General features: G+C 42.0%; 1 protein-coding gene across 3 annotated transcripts in view; it reads right to left on the minus strand.

The window, feature by feature from the left end:
* The window catches only part of LOC112248839 (whirlin), a 97305-nt gene that overhangs the window by 18427 nt on the left and 59344 nt on the right, over positions 1-19534 (minus strand). For all 3 annotated transcript variants that reach the window (XM_024418182.2, XM_042320752.1, XM_024418181.2), the window contains exons 4-5: positions 12506-12732; positions 717-753 (exon numbers count right to left, since the gene is read on the minus strand). In XM_024418182.2, coding sequence (XP_024273950.1) covers positions 717-753; positions 12506-12732 — 264 coding nt within the window. The remainder of the gene's footprint in view (positions 1-716; positions 754-12505; positions 12733-19534) is intronic.

Below are 19534 nucleotides of genomic sequence, written 5' to 3' on the forward strand. Positions count from 1 at the left end.
TTTTCTGCATTTGCTACTAAATTGCATCCCATATAGCAACCTATTCCCTACATAGACCACTACGTTGGACCAGAGCCCATAGGGATCTAGTACACTATATAGGGAATAGGGTGCCATTTTGGGACATGGTCTTGGTCTTAGCCCTGGTCTTACTTTAAGTACTCCCACTTTGAGCTATAGATTTGTACCTTAATGGTACTGTAAGATTTAGTATGCATCCCAAATGGGACCCTATACTTTTGACCAGGGCCCAGAGGCACTTTGCGGCTAGTTCAATTATATTGCAGATTGTATCCGACCCTGAAGAGCTGTGACTCAAGTTATGGGACTTTAACAAAACATCACGGGTAGCCCTGGTAGCCCACTATATAGTAATAGCCATTTGGGACACACATACTGTGTAGTTCATGTATGATGTGCTCAGCTGTCTGTGAGGTCAAAGGGTACTAGAATATTAAGATTTAATCTGAAGATAGTGAACGGTCAGTCTAAAAGGCCTTAAGTGTGGCCAAATCTGGTGACCCCTCAATTAAAGAGACCTATTATAAATGTGTGTATGCGATGTCCGTGTGTGCTTCACTGCTGATGTCATTCATTTGGGGTTAATGTGGAGGGAAAATAACTCGGATATTATACGTTTATTTATCAATGACGATATAGTAGCATCACGTAGTATAGGAGAATATACTGTAAGTATGTAGTAGAATTTGACTTACCTTTCCTAATACAGGTGTAGCCCGCGCTGAAGATGGCCTGCAGCAAAAAACAGTAGAACATTAAAGATGCTCACATTATGAACCACTGACAGAAAACCCATTTTACAATAGCACATATAACAACCAAGCACAAATGACTTTGAAATGTGTAATATGACATGAAAACAACAACAACAGCCCGGAGAGAACTGGCAGCAGTGCTCCCTGTGCCTCAGCAAAAAAGGAAGCCAACAGATGCATCCCAAATTGGCACACTATTCTCTACATACAGTGGTTCCTCAATTAAAAGTTGCGTGCGTAGACCAAATCACTTTTCAAATACACTTTCAGAATTCCATACAGGCAAGACATTTTGATTGAGGAGATTCTAATGAATCTATTTTTGGCAAATAACTCTCAGAATTGTTTCCAAAATCTTTTTCCCACGTGAGTACTGGAATATCCTTTCTATTTTATTCTGTTATATTCTATTTTATTGTTACTGTAAAATGTGTGTGTGTTGATTACGGTAGGACAGGGGAATATTACACTGAACAAAAATATAAACGCAAAATGTAAAGTGTTGGTGCCATGTATCATGAGCTGAAATAAAAGATCCCAGAAATGTTCCATAGGCACAAAACTATTATTTCTCTCAGATTTTGTGCACAAATTTGTTTACATCCCTGTTGGTGAGCATTTCTCCTTCGCCTAGATAATCCATCCACCTGACAGGTGTGGCACATCAAGAAACTGATTAAACAGTATGATTATTACACAGGTGTACCTTGTGCTTGGGACAATAAACGGCCACTCTAAAATGTGTAGTTCTGTCACACAATACAATGTCACAGATGTCTCAAGTTTTGAGTCAGCATGCAATTGGCAGGAATGTCCACCAGTACTGTTGCCAGAGAATTTAATGTTCACTACTCTACCATAAGCTACCTCCAACGTTATTTTAGAGAATTTGGCTGACAACGTGTATGGCATTGTGTGGGCGAGAGGTTTGCGGATGTCACCGTTGTGAACAAAGTTCCCCATGGTGGCGGTGGGGTTATAATATGGGCAGGCATAAGCTGCGGACAACAAACACAAATGCATTTTATCAATGGAAATTTGAATGCACAGAGATACCATGATGAGATCCTGAGGCCCACTGTGAGGCCCATTTTTGTAAGGTATCTGTGACCAACAGTTGCATATCTGTACTCCCAGTCATGTGAAATCCATAGATTAGGGCCTAATTAATTTATTTCAATTGACTGAATTCCTTAAATGAACTATAACTCAGTAAAATCTTCGAATTTGTTGCATGTTATATTTTAGTTCAATATATAATCCTTATACAGTGTACAAAACATTGGAAACACTTTTAAAAGAACCTCAATTCATTGGGGCATGGACTCTACAAGGTGTCGAAAGCATTCCACAGGGATGCTGGCCAATGTTGACTCCAATGCTTCCTACAGTTGTGTGACGTTGGCTGGATGTTCTTTGGGTGGTGGACCATACTTGTTCCCTGTGTTGGGTAGGTTACTTTCTAAATGTATTCCGTTACAGGTACTAGTTACCTGTCCAAAATTGTAATCAGTAACTGAACTTTTGGATTACCCAAACTCAGTAACGTAATCTGATTACAGTCAGTTACTTTTAGATTACTTTCCCTTTAAAAGGCATTAGAATAACACAAAAATCAATGTTAAAGGATGTTACATTTTTTAACCCATCACTTTCTACTACATAGAATAATACAATTAAATTATATCTTTTCATTAATATATATAATTGAAACTCCAAAAATGGATGTAGCAACTACAGATTGCACCTTTAAGTCTATCAAAAGTGTGCGAGCATTGTTTTTATCAGCATGAATTAGATTGAGCAATAAAAGCCCCACTTTTATTCCATTGGCTGGGATACCCACTATGCATATGTTGCAAGAGTGCATTTTTCACAGGCTGTCGACTGGTTTCAAAAACAATGATTTAAAGGCAGTTTAAACTTCTTGAATTCAACCATTATTGGGTTCAAATACTGGTCTCTGACTTGTTGTCAGACTCACTCATGTGGAACCACCTTAAATGTGAGCCTTTTTTCAATGCTAATATGAATATCATTGAATAAAACAGAAGTGTCTAGGATTTTTTTTTCGGAAACATCCTTTCTGAATTTAAAAGTAATCCTCGATGCAGTCATCAAGTTTTTCTAAAGTATCTGTAATCTGATTACAATATTTTTTTCTGGTAACATAACAAATTACAGTTACCGATCGTTTTTTCCCCAACATACATGGGAAACTGTTGAGTGTGAAAAACCCAGCAGCATTGCTGTTCTTGACACACTCAAACCAGTGCACCTGGCACCTACCATACCCCATCCAAAGGCACTTAAATCTTTTGTCTTACCCGTTCACCATCTGAATGGCACACATACACAATCCATGTCTCATACACAATCCATGTCTCAAGGCTTAAAAATGATTCTTTAACCTGTATCCTCACTTTCATCTACACAGATTGAAGTAGATTTAACAGGTGACATCAATAAGGGATCATAGCTTTCACCTGGATTCACCTGGTCAGTCTATGTCATGGAAAGAGCAGGTGTTCTTAATGTCTTGTACACTCAGTGTATATCAGAGTGATCCGCCGTTGATACATTTTAGTAAAGCTGGTGGTTAAATGCTGACATCTAGCACACCTAGCTAATCTACTTTGTACAAACAACAGTCAATTACATTGTTACAAATCAAATCAAATTTTATTTTGTCACATGCACCGAATACAACAGGTACTGTAGACCTTACAGTGAAATGCTTACTTACAAGCCCTTAACCAACAATGCAGTTAAGAAAAAAAGTGATAAGAAAATATTTACTAAAATAAACTGAAGTAAAAAAAATAAAAAAAATACATATATATAAAAAAACAAGAAAAATTAAAAATAATTAAGGAGCAACAATAAAGTAACAGTAGCGAGGCTATATACAGGGGGTAGCGGTACAGAGTCAATGTGTGGGGGTACCGGATAGTTGAGGTTATTGAGGTACATGTAGGTAGAGGTAAAGTGACTACGCATGGATAATAAACAGAGTAGCAGCAGTGTAAAAATGGGGGGACCTAGACTTGGTGCTCTGGTACCGCTTGCACGTGTGGTAGCAGAGAGAACAGTCTCTGACTAGAGTGGCTGGAGTCTTTAGCAATTTTTTGACACCGCCTGGTATAGAGGTCCTGGATGGCAGGAAGCTTGGCCCCAGTGATGTACTGGGCCGTACGCACTGCCCTCTGTAGTGCCTTGTGGTCGGAGGCCGAGCAGTTGCTATACCAGGCAGTGATGCAACCCACCAGGATGCTCTCGATGATGCAGCTGTATAACTTTTTGAGGATCTGAGGACCCATGCCAAATCTTTTCAGTCTCCTGAGGGGGAATAGGCATTGTCATACCCTCTTTACGACTGTCTTGGTGTGCTTGGACCATGATAGTTTGTTGGTGATGTGGACACCAAGGAACTTGAAGCTCTCAACCTGCTCCACTACAGCCCTGTAGATGAGAATGGGGTTGTGCTCGGTCCTCCTTTTTCTGGAGTCCACAATCATCTCCTTTGTCTTGATCATGTTGAGGGAGAGGTTGTTATCCTGGCATCACACTGTCAGGTCTCTGACCTCCTCCCTATAGGCTGTCTCATCATTGTAGGTGATCAGGCCTACCACTGTTCTGGCCTCTGCAAATGTAATGATGGTGTTGGAGTCGTGCTTGGCCATGCAGTCATGGGTGAACAGGGAGTACAGGAGGGGACTGAGCACACACCCCTGAGGGGCCCCCGTGTTGAGGATCAGCGTGGCAGATCTTTACCACCTGGGGCCGGCCCGTCAAGAAGTCCGACGTTACAGTTGCAGAGGAAGGTGTTTAGTCCCAGGGTCCTTAGCTTAGTGATGATCTTTAAGGACACTATGGTGTTGAACGCTGAGCTGTAGACAATGAATAGCATTCTCACGTAGGTGTTCAGTTTGTCCCGGTGGGAAAGGGGCGGTATGCAAATTGGAGTGGGTCTAGGGTTTCTGGGATAATGGTGTTGATGTGAGCCTTTCAAAGCACTTCATGGCTACAGACATGAGTGCTACCGGTCGGTAGTCATTTAGGCAGGTTACCTTGGTGTTCTTGGGCACAGGGACTGTGGTGGTCTGCTTGAAACATGTTGGTATGACAGACTCGGTCAGGGACACGTTGAAAATGTCAGTGAAGATACATGCCAGTTGGTCAGCCCATGCTCGAAGTACACATCCTGGTAATCTGTCTGAAAGTTGACCTGTTTAAAGATCTTACTCACATCGGCTTCGGGGACCGTGATCACACAGTCGTCCAGAACAGCTGATGCTCTCATGCATGCTTCAGTGTTGCTTGCCTCGAAGCGAGCATAAAAGTTATTTAGCTCATCTGGTAGGTTTGTCACTGGGCAGCTCGCAGCTGTGCTTCTTTTTGTAGACGGAAATAGTTTGCAAGTCCTGCCACATCCGACGATCATCGGAAGCCGATGTAGTTTGATTCAATCTTTGTCCTGTATTGTCACTTTGCCTGTTTGATTGTTCATCCATGGCTTCTGATTGGGTTATGTACTTTGGTAGACCAGGGGGTTTGGTCAAGACGTTTACACAGATCAGACACGGACAGAGTAGGATAAACTCGGTTTCAAGGGTGTTTATTTAAATAATAAAGAAAAAAGAAAAGGATAGGTCTCCCCTTTGAGACCCTCTCCGGGATACCGTCTTCTGGGCTCCGGGTCTTGCTGTATCCTGTCGGGATCGCAACTGCACTCACTCCTGTTCCCTCTGTAACCGTCCCCAACTATATGAGAGTCCTTTCTTCCCCCACTCTCCCTTGTGTGCTGCCCTTCTGGCAGCTTTAAGGGCCGTGCACAGCTGGTGAGCAATCAGCCCTTGATTCCTCACCAGCTCCCAATCAGCCCCATTTAGTCCCGGCCGGAAAGCTGTCGAGACCTGGCACGTCCAGCAGATGGAGCCATCGCCTGGTGATGTATACTCCGTCTGTCACCAGGCCTCGACGAGTCTCTCCCTGGTGGCTGACCTGATGTACGCCACAGTATGTATGGTCACTGTCGGGATGACGTCATCGACGCATTTATTGATGAAGCCAGTGACTGGTGTGGTGTACTCCTCAATGCCATCGGAAGAATCCCGGAGCATCTGCGTCATCTGACCACTTCCCTAGTGAGTTAGATGTAGGGAGCTGTGCTGCTGTACATAATTTTCTAATAAGAGCGGTCCATGATCTCTGTAAAAAGCATGAAGTAATTATTTAGCCTATTGGCCTGCTCCAGATCAGCCATGTGAATCCATTTGCAAATGAGAAAATAAATGGGGGCAAATTAATAATGAAGCATTACCATCGAATTTAACCAGAGGGCCCCTTCCATGTTGAGAAATAGCCTCACACACATGCATCTTGGTTGTGTGTTCTGGCTTGTGTTTGGGAGGGAGGTAGAGGGAGGGAAAGAGAGGAGGGGCTCATTTCTCCCATTCTGAGGACCGGAACGAAAGCATAATCAGCGTTCTAACTCCCCCTTGTTGCGGTTTGGCACAATGGCACAATGACTAGGGCTGTTGCGGTGACTGCATCACCGCCACACTGGTGATCACGAGTCACAAAGGCAGTCAAATTCCGGTAAATAGGCTTCTCCAAGCTCTGATGCTGATGGTTATTAGTAGCCTACCAAACTAGCTAACTGCCTGTTACTCAGCACTCTATTGTCCCTCTAGTCACTCTGACATCAATGTAAATATAATCGAAAATCTAATCAAACACGTCATGAGAGCCCATGAGCAAATGTTGCGCAACATTTCTATAGGCTATGCAATTGTGCGAGAAAACCGAGTGATGGCCTCTACTAAAAAGTGGAGGATCCCATCGGCTTTCTATAGAGTAGGCCTATTATATTTACTTCTCAACTTTAATAATATTAAGCACATTGTTTATCTTTAAAACAGGAGTATAGCCTTCCTGGCTGGCATGAAAATGAACCACATGAAAATCATCTTCCATTCGCTATTTAAGTGCATACAGTTGAAGTCAGAAGTTTACATACACTTAGGTTGGAGTCATTAAAACTCATTTTACAACCACTCCACACATTTCTTGTTAACAAACTATAGTTTTGGCAAGTCGGGTTAGGACATCTACTTTGTGCATGACACGTAATTTTTCCAACAATTGTTGACAGACAGATTATTTCACTTATAATTCATTGTATCACAATTCCTGTGGGTCAGAAGTTTACATACGCTAAATTGACTGTGCCTTTAAACAGCTTGGAAAATTCCAGAAAATTATGTAATGTGTTTAGAAGCTAATATGCTAATTGACATCATTTGAGTCAATTGGAGGTGTACCTGTGGATGTATTTTAAGGCCCACCTTTAAACTCAGTGCCTCTTTGCTTGACATCATGGGTAAATCAAAAGAAATCAGCCAAGACCTCCACAAGTCTGGTTCATCCTTGGGAGCAATTTCCAAACACCTGAAGGTACCACATTTATCAGTACAAACAATAGTACGCAAGAATAAACACCATGGGAACACGCAGCTGTCATACCGCTCAGGAAGGATCGGTACGGAAGGAGCGGTTCTGTCTCCTAGAGATGAACGTACTTTGGTGCAAAAAGTGCAAATCAATCCCAGAACAACAGCAAAGGACCTTGTGAACATGCTGTATGAAACAGGTACAAAATTATCTATATCCATAGTAAAAAGAGTCCTATATCGACATAACCTGAAAGGAAGAAGCCACTGCTCCAAAACTGGCATAAAAAAGCCAGACTACCATTTGCAACTGCACATGGGGTCAAAGATCGTACTTTTTGGAGAAATGTCCTCTGGTCTGATGAAACAATAATAGAACTGTTAGTTCATAATGACCATTGTTATATTTACAGGAAAAAGGAGGAGGCTTGCAAGCCTAAGAACACCATCCCAACCGTGAAGCACGGGGGTGGAGGCATCATGTTGTGGGGGTGCTTTGCTGCAGGAGGGACTGGTGCACTTCACAAAATAGATGGCATCGTGAGAAAGTAAAATTATGTGGATATATTGAAGCAACATCAAGATATCAGTTAGGAAGTTGAAGCTTGGTCGCAAATGGCTCTTCCAAATGGATAATGACCCCAAGCATACTTCCAAAGTTGTGGAAAAATGGCTTAAGGGCAACAAAGTCAAGGTATTGGAGTGACCATCACAAAGCCCTGACCTCAATCCTATAGAAAATTTGTGGGCAGAACTGAAAAAGTGTGTGCGAGCAAGGAGGCCTACAAACCTGACTCCGTTACACAAGCTCTGTCAGGAGGAATGGGCCAAAATTCTCCCAACTTGTGGGAAGCTTTTGGAAGGCTACCCAAAACGTTTGACCCAAGTTAAACAATTTAAAGGCAATGCTACCAAATACGAATTGAGTGTATGTAATCTTCTGACCCACTGGGAATGTGATAAAAGAAATAAAAGCTGAAATAAATCATTCTCTCAACTATTATTCTGACATGTCACATTCTTAAAATAAAGTGGTGATCCTAACTGACTTAAGGCAGGGAATTGTGAAAAACTGAGATGAAATGTATTTGGCTAAGGTGTATTTAAACTTCCGACTTCAACTGTAGATGATATGTAATTGTTTCCTGCTAATTTCTCTAATCATGGTCGCACACCTCATGTAGCCCATAGGCCTATATATTTTGATAAGGTTTGTAATCACTACTAAAGTGGCTTCTTAAAATTAAGCACATTAATCTGCTTTACAAGGGGTTCAGAGCGTAACTGGCATACATAAGCAGGGCGTGAGTTTCAAGTGTGGGGAAGATAGTTTTCACCATAAAAATGTGCCTTAATAATAAATGCATTACATGCATAATTGCATTCACGGTCATTTTTGATAGTGGTGTTTTCATAGCCTACTGCCATGTGCGCATTGCTGCACTTATAATGTGAAGAAATACCCTAATAGTTTATCAACATTTTAAGCTAAACGTTCTGATCTGTTGCATCAGCCACGTATTAATTTGGGATCTATTGCACCCCACAACTGTCCCAGACTATGTTTGGAATATTTATTTCTTGCACACAATAGAATAGGTCGACTTTTGTACTATGGGGGATAGTGGATTGACATAGGCTAGTGGTTTTGCTGTTCGTTAGGCCTTCTCATCTCGTTGCCTGACAAAAAGTAAATGTGGGCAGTTCTTCCAATATCTTTAATATGCACCTCGGAATTGGACAAGGACATGCTCAGTTGCGTCCCCAATGTGTCTGTCTTCACCTGTAGCCTGTGAGACAGACCCGATCATGTGATTGAGAGCCATGTGAGTGGGAGAGGCGCTTCCGATTGCACAGCAATCAGGGAGAAGGGCACAACGCAGCACTCTGGGCCACAAAAGGCACAGATCTTTTTAGGTTGCATTAAGGCCACAAAGGAGATGCCGCCGTGAAATTCAAGGCATTATTAAGTGCTTGTCAAATTGGGAATGAGAGACGATTGAAGTGTGTACAGCCTGAGCAAAAAACAAAGCAGAGCTCGTGCCTTTTCAAGCAACTTTTTTCAAATCATCATTATTAGTCTCATCATGCAGCCTTACAATTGTATTAAAAACAAAAACATATAGCCCAACGTTTGTGGAACAACTAAAGTTACATTAATAACTCTAAATTAAGGATAGGAGTTTATAATTCTTTGTTAACTACTCAACACAGCATAGTCGCATGTGCACACTCCATCAAATCATTTGGAGAAAATGATTCAATTGCACTCTTCATCCTATAAAATAATATAAAATAATGCCACAGATTTCTAAGCAAATCTTAGAATTAGCCCACAGCCATTTGGCATTGCCACATCAGGACCTAACATAAGGACAACCCAGAGTATGATATTATTTTCCTCTGACATAGACTACATTGTATTCATATCATGCTTCTTCAGACCTGTCTAAAATAATGATGGATAATAATAATGGATTTATTGGGAAGGTGTTATATGAAGAGAAATTATCAAGAGAAAATATAGATAAAATGTAATGTTGCTCATCGGCCATTGGACATAAACATTACACAACAAGTTGGAAATTCAACAATGAGTGGTTTGGAAGGAATCAGTGGCTACCTGCAAGCATTGCAAAGCAATCACTAGTCTGCTATTCAGTGGAGTGGGTATGTGGTCCATGTCTGGGGTTAAGGGTCTAAATCTTAAACATTGGCCATGCTGTCAATCGAGCATGACTTCTAGAAAGAGGCCCGAGTTCCTGACTTGGAAACTCGGAACTGGAAAATCTCAGACTTCAGTGAGTTCAAGATAACTGGGAACTCTGAGAAAAAAACAAGCTCCGATTGGGAAAATATGTTTTGACTGGTCATCCAATTCAGAATTCCAAGTCAGGAACTCTGGCCTTTTTCTAGAGCTCACTGACATCATGATTAGAGCTCACTGACATCATGATTCAACCTTGTTTTTTTCTCAGTTGTCTTGAAAGCACCATAAATCCAGAGAATGCCAGACTTTGATGACTGCCGCGCCACCTTCTTGTTGAAGTGAACACAACACAACAAGTTCAAAAATGTCTTGTATGCTGCTGCATAAATTATGTAATATGCCAGGGAGATATGTATACTGTAGCTAAAAAAGTAATACTAAATGTATGTTGTTAAGTAAGCTGTTTGCTGTTGGTGGTGCATATGTAGCGTATAGCCTGTTTTAGATAAATGTCATCATCGAATATTGTAAGAGCTTTCACTGTCTGCTTATATGCCCCCTTTATTAATCCTACGTTTCTGACTTGGTGTACAGAGAGAATACTATAACAACGGCCTATGTTCTGAATTCTGTCTTTGTACATTTCAAAAGTGCTCAACAAATAGTTATACTGACTACGTCCGTCCTAGCTCGCTCATTAATGTCTTAATCAAAATTACGGATTGCCTCCTGTCCGCTCGTCGTCCCCTTATGCCATAGTTTGTACATCTCAATTGTCAGTAGAAACCACATGTGATTAAGCAAGTCAGCCATGTTTTTTTTTTAAAGGTAGTAAATGAGCCTGAATTAACTGTTTTGCTGCCAGACAAGGCTTCACTAATAGCCAGGTGTAGCAGTGGTAAGGATTCATTCCATGGTGCTGAAAAGAAAGCTCTGTTGGGACAGCTTTATGTAGGCCCTAACAGTTTGTGGGCAACGTTTGTCACCGTTATAGTGCAACTAATGTATTGTTTAGTGTTGTGGCTTAGCTGGCATGCAACTTAAGCCAAAAATTTTTTGGCCCCCACCAATATTTCCATGCTAAAATCGCCACTGCACATACAAGTATACACCCACACTAAAGTGCCATAGGTTTTCCTGATAACCTTGAACAGTGAATGTCATTACAACAGTCAAGGACAGTATTCAGGAGAGAGCAGAGCAGACATTCAGACAGCTGCCGCTCAAGGTTCAGCCAATAACACACACTACACTGAAGCAGAACTTAGTGCACTCGAACCCACCACAGCAATGTGTAGGCTATGCAGTTTCTTTGTTGACTAACTACTGCCCTCGCAAACACACACTTCTTACTCTGGAAATAATCGCTGGTGTCATTCGCCCATGGGAAAAGAAGCTACTGGCCTGGTCAAGCAAATTGGCTGCTGCACTCACGTTTCGTATCACGGATACGTAAAGTGAAACAGCATGTGAGTTATTGCCAGATTAGCCTGGTTCCACCAGGCTAAGCAGCTGACGCAATGCGGTTTGATTGAATTGTGCCATAAGACCGAGTAGGCTCTTTGGTTAGTAATTAAACAGAAAGTGCTGGAAGGAGGATATCACTAATAATGAGATGCCAAATATATGGAAGTGAAGGACTAAAAGCCACCTTGCTTGATTTCTAAAGGAGCTGAGGGGAAATGCATACTTCCTAGGGTTCTCAAACAGCCTGCCTCCATTAGAGCTGGTGACAGAGAGCTGAGGAAAGGAGGGAGAGACAGGCAGCTCGCTGTGGGACTGAGCACCATATCACACGTCACAGTCAAACCCAACAATGAAGTGGATGTATTCTGCCTCACATTACTCACTCAATCACTCGCATGACAAAAGCCCTGCCACTGACAGTGGTAGGATAAATAAATACATTGGTCAGAGACTGAATGGTAATTTCATTCTGCTACCTTGCTACGTGATAATTAGATGAAATTCTTCAATGGGGGCTGTCTTATAAAGAAAAAAACTATTAAATGATGTTGCTAATCTTAATGTCAACCGGTTGTATATAATTGATTTCACCCAACAGAATGACTGCATCCCAAATGGAATCCTATTCCCTATATAGTGTACTGGTAGTGCACTAAATAGGGAATAGGGTGCCATGCAGACAAAGTATTTTTCCATCAATGCCCTAGACATTCTTTCTGCTCAAATAAGAAATTACTGACTGAATGCAAATATCATTCAATGTTTGAAGCATGAAACATACTACATCCCTCTTAAGAGAATGTTGGAGTCTACCATTGTACATTCCAAGAATGTTTGGTTTAAAGGGAATTTAAAATAAACAGAGAAAAGAGCTTACACTCACTAGTTGCAGTTAGAACTGTGACCTTCAACATGACTTTTTCGCTAAAAACAAAAATGTCATAGAACTCCCATAGGAAGCATCTCAAATGGCCCATAGGGTTCTGGTCAAAAGTAGAGTACTCGATTGGGAATTGGGGTGCCATTTGGGATACACCCATTGAATTCACAAAGAGATTGCCCTTTTGACAATGTTGTGCCTGTTTGTGCTAAATCACCGTGTAGTAGCTGGGCTGGCGGTGCTCTCTGCTATGGGCGGTGGGCTGGGGGGGCTAGGGCTGCTGATCCATTTGGTCTGGTCCACCACGGTGCGGGCATGGGGCAGGCGGCCAATGTCTCTCACCCTAACCAGAAGGTGGCGACACGTCTTCAGGATCCTCACCGCCTCATCATGGGGGATGGCCACGAAGCTCCGCCCATTCACCTCCAGCAGCTGGTCGCCCACCTGAACCCACAGAGAAGAGAGGTTGTACTTGTAGATATACACTGAGTATACCAAACATTAGATGCACCTTCCTAATATTGAGTTGCACCTTCCCTTTTGTCCTCGGAATAGCCTCAATTTGTCGGGGCATGGACTCTACCATGTGCTGAAAGCGTTCCACAAAGATGCTGGCCCATACTGACTGAAATCCTTCCCACAGTTGTGTTAAGATGGCTGAAAGTCCTTTGGGTGGTGGACAATTCTTGATACACACGGGAAACTACCCAGCACGAAACAACCCAGCAGCGTTGCAGTTCTTGACACAAAACGGTGCTCCTGGCACCTACTACCATTCAAATGCCCTTAAATATTTTGTTTTGCCCATTCACCCTCTGAATGGAACACACACAATCCATGTCTAAATTGTCATAGGGCTTAAAAATCATTTTTTAAACCTGTCTCCTCCCCTTCATCTTCACTGACTGTGAAGTGGATTTAACAAGTGACATCAATAAGGGATCACAGGCAGAGCCCCACCTCTTTTGAGCCACACCTGTTTAGCCAAATGTTATTTTGGCATTTATACATGTCACATATACATATATACATATATACATACACATATACATATACATATACAAAGATCTCTTGCTTTCTTGAGTAATGCAGCTCCAAAATGCAGGTGTTTCAGCCTAGCTCAGTGATTTCTGTGGTGGTGGGGCAGCCAGCGGAAAATACAGTGTAGGGGTTGGTAATGCTTTCTAGTTGCACCATGATTGGGCGGCAGGGTAGCCTAGTGGCTAGAGTGTTGGACTAGTAACCGAAAGGTTTCATGTTCAAATCCCCGAGCTGACAAGGTACAAATCTGTTGTTCTGCCCCTGAACAGGCAGTTAACCCACTGTTCCTAGGCTGTCATTGAAAATAAGAATTTGTTCTTAACTGACTTGCCTAGTTAAATAAAGGTAAATTAATTGGCTCAGTGTTCTGTCACTCATGGGGACACTACGTCACTTCAACATTTACAGAGATAGCTCAAAAATTCAAGATTTACATTAGAAGTGCCCATCCAAGAAGGCTCAAGATTGGCTACAGATAAAATGACATCAAATCCTGTTATATCTACTGTATGCTTTGATTGCACTGATGTGAAGGAACATCATTCATAAAACCATGTTCTAGCAGACCATAACAACCAATGCTTATTATCTTCCAGCCTATTCATTCTTCAAAAGCACAAACAAAACACTTGACATAGTGATTTACAATCAATAATCCTCTTTGTTTTATTTCCTTCCACATTCTTCCTGTTTGAGAAGCAGTTTAGCTTTGATTTGTGCTTAATAGTTATTAGGGAGTGAACGTTAACACAGAGAAAATTTGACCTCTCTGAAATTAAAATGAATGGACCTCCCTTCAGCAAAATATATTTGACCTAAACCCTCCCTGAACGCGTGAAAAAACAAAACAATTGACCCTCCCCTATACCCAAAATAATAATTAAAATAAAGTGAATAGCAGAGAACATGTCTACCGTTTACCCTCACTTCTTGGACAGACCAGAGACTTAGATATGCAGTTTTAAAAACGGTTCTTAATCCAGTCAGCATTACATAGCAAATCAGGAATTTTGATAGCGCTCAGAGCTGCCGGCCAGAAGGTTGTGGGTTTGCAAACCACCGTGGCCAAGAGTAGGGATGGAAAAATCTCCTTTATAGTTAAAGCATTTTATGATTGACATTTATAAACATTTCATGCAATTCTACGTCATTTTACACATTAGCAGAACATTTTTTTAATACCACAAAAATTACCGAAATTACAGACTAATGGACAGAGTGATAGGCCTATGTGTTCATCTTATCATTATTTATCCAATGCCAAATCAGTGTGTCTTCTTTGTAAGGAAACTGTCCCAGTTGGCAAATAATTATAACCTGAGATGTCATTAGGAATCTGAGCATGGTACTTTCAAAAGCTAGGCCTACCTTTCGCGTTCTATCGATTCCTTGGATCATTTCATGTTTTCATGTGTACCTGAGTTATTGACATTCAATCAGGCAGAAATCCCACCGGTATTACAGAGCACCGTGATAAAGTCACTCTCACTACAGTCGTGGACAAAAGTTTTGAGAATGACACAAATGTTAATTTCCACAAAGTTTGCTGCTTCAGTGTCTTTAGATATTTTTGTCAGATGTTACTATGGAATATTGAAGTATAATTACAAGCATTTCATAAGTGTCAAAGGCTTTTATTGACAATTACATGAAGTTGATGCAAAGAGTCAACATTTGCAGTCTTGACCCTCTTTTTCAAGACCTGCAATTCGCCCTGGCATGCTGTCAATTAACTTCTGGGCCACATCCTGACTGATGGTAGCCCATTCTTGCATAATCAATGATTGGAGTTTGTCGGAATTTGTGGGGTTTTGTTTGTCCACCCGCCTCTTGAGGATTGACCACAAGTTCTCAATGGGATTAAGGTCTGGGGAGTATCCTGGCCATGGACCCAAAATATCGATGTTTTGTTCCCCAAGCCAAGTAGTTATCACTTTTTCCTTGTGGCAAGGTGCTCCATCATGCTGAAAAAGTTCATCACCAAACTGTTCCTGGATGGTTGGGAGAAGTTGCTCTCGGAGGATGTGTTGGTACCATTCTTTATTCATGGCTGTCTTCTAAGGCAAAAATTGTGAGTGAGCCCACTCCCTTGGCTGAGAAGCAACCCCACACATGAATGGTCTCAGGATGCTTTACTGTTGGCATGACACATGACTGATGGTAGCGCTCACCTTGTCTTCTCCGGACAAGCTTTTTTCCAGATGCCCCAAACAATTGGAAAGGGGATTCATCAGAGAAAATGACTTTACCCCAGTCCTCAGCAGTCCAATCCCTGTACCTTTTGCAGAATATCAGTCTGTCTCTGATGTTTTTCCTGTAGAGAAGTGGTTTCTTTGCTGCCCTTCTTGACACCAGGCAGGCCATCCTTCAAAAGTCTTCGCCTCACTGTGTGTGCAGATGCACTCACACCTGCCTGCTGCCATTCCTGAGCAAGCTCTGTACTGGTGGTGCCCCAATCCCGCAGCTGAATCAACTTTAGGAGATGGTCCTGGCGCTTGCTGGAATTTCTTGGGAGCTGTCACGTCCTGACCTTAGTTCCTTTTTCATGTCTCTATTTGGTTTGGTCAGGGCGTGAGTTGGGGTGGGCATTCTATGTTTTGTGACAGAGTGATCTCCAGCCTTGTCTTCATCACTCACACCTGTGTTAACAAGAGAATCACTGACATGATGTCAGCTGGTCCTTTTGTGGCAGGGCTGAAATGCAGTGGAAATGTTTTTGGGGGATTCAGTTCATTTGCATGGCAAAGAGGGACTTTGCAATTAATTCCAATTCATCTGATCACCCTTCATAACATTCTGGAGTATATGCAAATTGCCATCATACAAACTGAGGCAGCAGACTTCTGAAAATTCATACTTTTGGCCACGACTGTACACTAGAAGTTGATAGGATTACAGACGTTTAGACTGCGAAAAACATCTATCATACATGTCTGATTTCAATATTGGCCGATGTCATAACTCGGGAGGATTTATTTTCTCGAATGAGCCATTGATCATATTTTTTCGATATTCCTACCTCGAGAAATGTGTAATTTAACAGAGGATCTATCACATTTTCTATTTGTCTGCATCTTTAAGCTAGCGCGCATTGCATGTTGCATTTGCTAGAGATATTATAGAAAGTAGATAGGAATACAATGAACGAAGGAACGTATAACGTCCCACAAGCAGACTATCAACCAATCGCGGTCACGTTGTCATGCTGCGTAACACGGTTGCTAATCACGCAATCCCTTCTCAAAGTCAGTGTATATTTTTTTCCTTGATAGTACCTAATCACATGTATCTGCAAGTTCAATATGGTGAGTTTGTAGACTCCTAAATTGATCGTGCAGTTTGCTTCTGGCGATTCTACAGCCAACTAGGTACATTACATTCTGATATTGTCTTTTGTATTGTTGTTTAACTACGTTTGCTAGCTAGTTACTCATCTCCTGAACTGCCACCATAGCCCCACGTAGCACAGCCATTGGTTAAGCAGCAAACCCTCCCCTAACTCACAGCCAGTTGTGATACAGTCAATGATTGAACCAGGGTTTGTAGTGACACCTCTAGCACTGAGATGCAATGCCTTAGACCGCTGCTCCACTCGGGAGCCCTCAAAGTGCAGCCTAGTTTTGGCATAGGCTGACCAGGTAAATCCAGGTGAAAGCTATGAACCCTCATTGATGTCACTTGTTAAATCCACTTCCATCAGTGTAGTTGAAGGAGAGGAGACATGTTAAAGAAGGATTTTTAAGCCTTGAGACATGGCTTTTGTATGTGTGCCATTCAGAGGGTGAATGGGCAAGACAAAATGTTTAAGTGCCTTTGAATGAGGTATGGTAGTAGGTGCCAGGCACACTGGTTAGTGTCACGCTCAACAGTTTCCCATGTGTATCAAGAATAGTCCACCAAATCAAATCAAATCAAATCAAATCAAATTTTATTTGTCACATACACATGGTTAGCAGATGTTAATGCGAGTGTAGCGAAATGCTTGTGCTTCTAGTTCCGACAATGCAGTAATGTAATCTAACTAACAATTCCAAAAAAAACTACTGTCATACACAGTGTAAGGGGATAAAGAATATGTACATATGAATGAGTGATGGTACAGAGCAGCATAGGCAAGATACAGTAGATGATATCGAGTACAGTATATACATATGAGATAAGTATGTAAACCAAGTGGCATAGTTAAAGTGGCTAGTGATACATGTATTACATAAGGATGCAGTCGATGATATAGAGTACAGTATCAACGTATGCATATGAGATGAACAATGTAGGGTAAGTAACATTATATAAGGTAGCATTGTTTAAATTGGCTAGTGATATATTTACATCATTTCCCATCGATTCCCATGATTAAAGTGGCTGGAGTAGAGTCAGTGTCATTGACAGTGTGTTGGCAGTAGCCACTCAATGTTAGTGGTGGCTGTTTAACAGTCTGATGGCCTTGAGATAGAAGTCCCAGCTTTGATGCACACTGACCTCGCCTTCTGGATGGCAGCGGGGTTAAAGGCAGTGGCTCGGGTGGTTGATGTCCTTGATGATCTTTAAGCATCGGGTGGTGAGGTGTCCTGGACATAGTTTGTGATGCGTTGTGCAGACCTCACATCTGGAGAGCCTTACGGTTGAGGGCGGTGGTGAAGGCGGTGATACAGGCCAGGAGATTGTGCATCTGTAAAGTTTGTGAGTGCTTTTTGACAAGCCGAATTTCTTCAGCCTCCTGAGGTTGAAATGATGCTGTCTGTGTGAGTGGACCAATTCAGTTTGTCTGTGATGGTATGCCGAGGAACTTAAAACTTGCTACCCTCTCCACTACTGTTCCATCGATGTGGATGGGGGTGTTCCCTCTGCTGTTTCCTGAAGTCCACAATCATCTCCTTAGTTTTGTTGACGTTGAGTGTGAGGTTATTTTCCTGACACCACCCAAAGGACATCCAGCCAACTTGACATAACTGTGGGAAGCATTGGAACCAACACGGGCCAGCATCCTTGTGGAAGGCTTTCGACACCTAGAGTCCATGTGGAGTCCATGCCCCGATGAATTGAGGCTGTTCTGAGGGCAAAATTACATGACCCTCCCCTGGACCATGTAAAAAAATACTAAACCCTCCCCTTGACTGAAATTGAAAAAACATGACCCTCCCCCATTTTCCTCCAGGTAACCATTTTTTCCCCATTTCTATCTGTCCCTTAGAAAGGAAAACATGATCTACAGGAGGATACAAAAGGCATCTTTGCTATCAATATGTAACATGATTAGTATCTAATAGAAATATAATTCACAATGAAATAACTTCTACATAGACTGAAGTGTATCAATGTTGTTTTTCCATTTCTCAAGTCTTATACTCGTCTTCTCAGAGCATCAGAATGTTAGTCTAAAGGCCTGGGGTGGTCTAGCCCTCTCCCCCTGCCTCATAATCTCTATCCTATCCATTAAACATTAAAAAAAGAACGGACTGCCCCACTCCTTAAAAAAGAATAAGTTAGTCTAGTGTGAAATAAAAGACAACAGAAAATCTGAGAAACACAGGAGAAGCTGAGGATGTATAGTGGCATTACGGGACCTCTTCAAATGGCCAATTCTCTTTCCACAAGAGGAAGTAAAGGAAGAAATTAGTTATTGACTTCTCCCCTCCTCTCCCTCCCTCCTAACACTAATGCATTTACAGTATAAGCAGTGGAAGAATCAGCTTGAGTGAACCTCCATAACTCATTGAAGAGGAGGGAGGGAAAGAGATGGAGGGGGGGGTGAGAGGGTCTGATTTACATCGCCCAGCCAGGGCATCTGAGGTGCAGCCACTGAACGGGAGAGTTTTACTATAGTGCACTATAAAGGGAATAGGGTACCATTTGGGACTCACACAAAGTCCATGTCCCTCAGCCCCCTGCCTCTGTAATGCTTACTCTGTGGCAGTATGGGACCCCTCCAGCGTACTGTAACTCAGCTGCTCAAAGTCGATAGATTGAACCGTCATTTCCAACTGGCGTTTCATTGATCATCCGAGATGAAGCGTGAAATAAAATGGTTATGAGTCAGACAAGACTGAGAGGAGCAATTGTCCATACACAATGTTCTTGTCCTTTCTCAGAGAGAGAGCGAGAAGGGGGGTAGAGAGAGAGAGAAAAAAAAACTAAGGAAGAGAGGCTAAGGGCAATTTCCTATTTTGGGTGGCCGAGACAGTTGTCTGACTTGATAGTTTATCTC

Source organism: Oncorhynchus tshawytscha, linkage group LG04 (assembly GCF_018296145.1).
Source record: "Oncorhynchus tshawytscha isolate Ot180627B linkage group LG04, Otsh_v2.0, whole genome shotgun sequence".
NCBI lineage: Eukaryota > Metazoa > Chordata > Actinopteri > Salmoniformes > Salmonidae > Oncorhynchus > Oncorhynchus tshawytscha.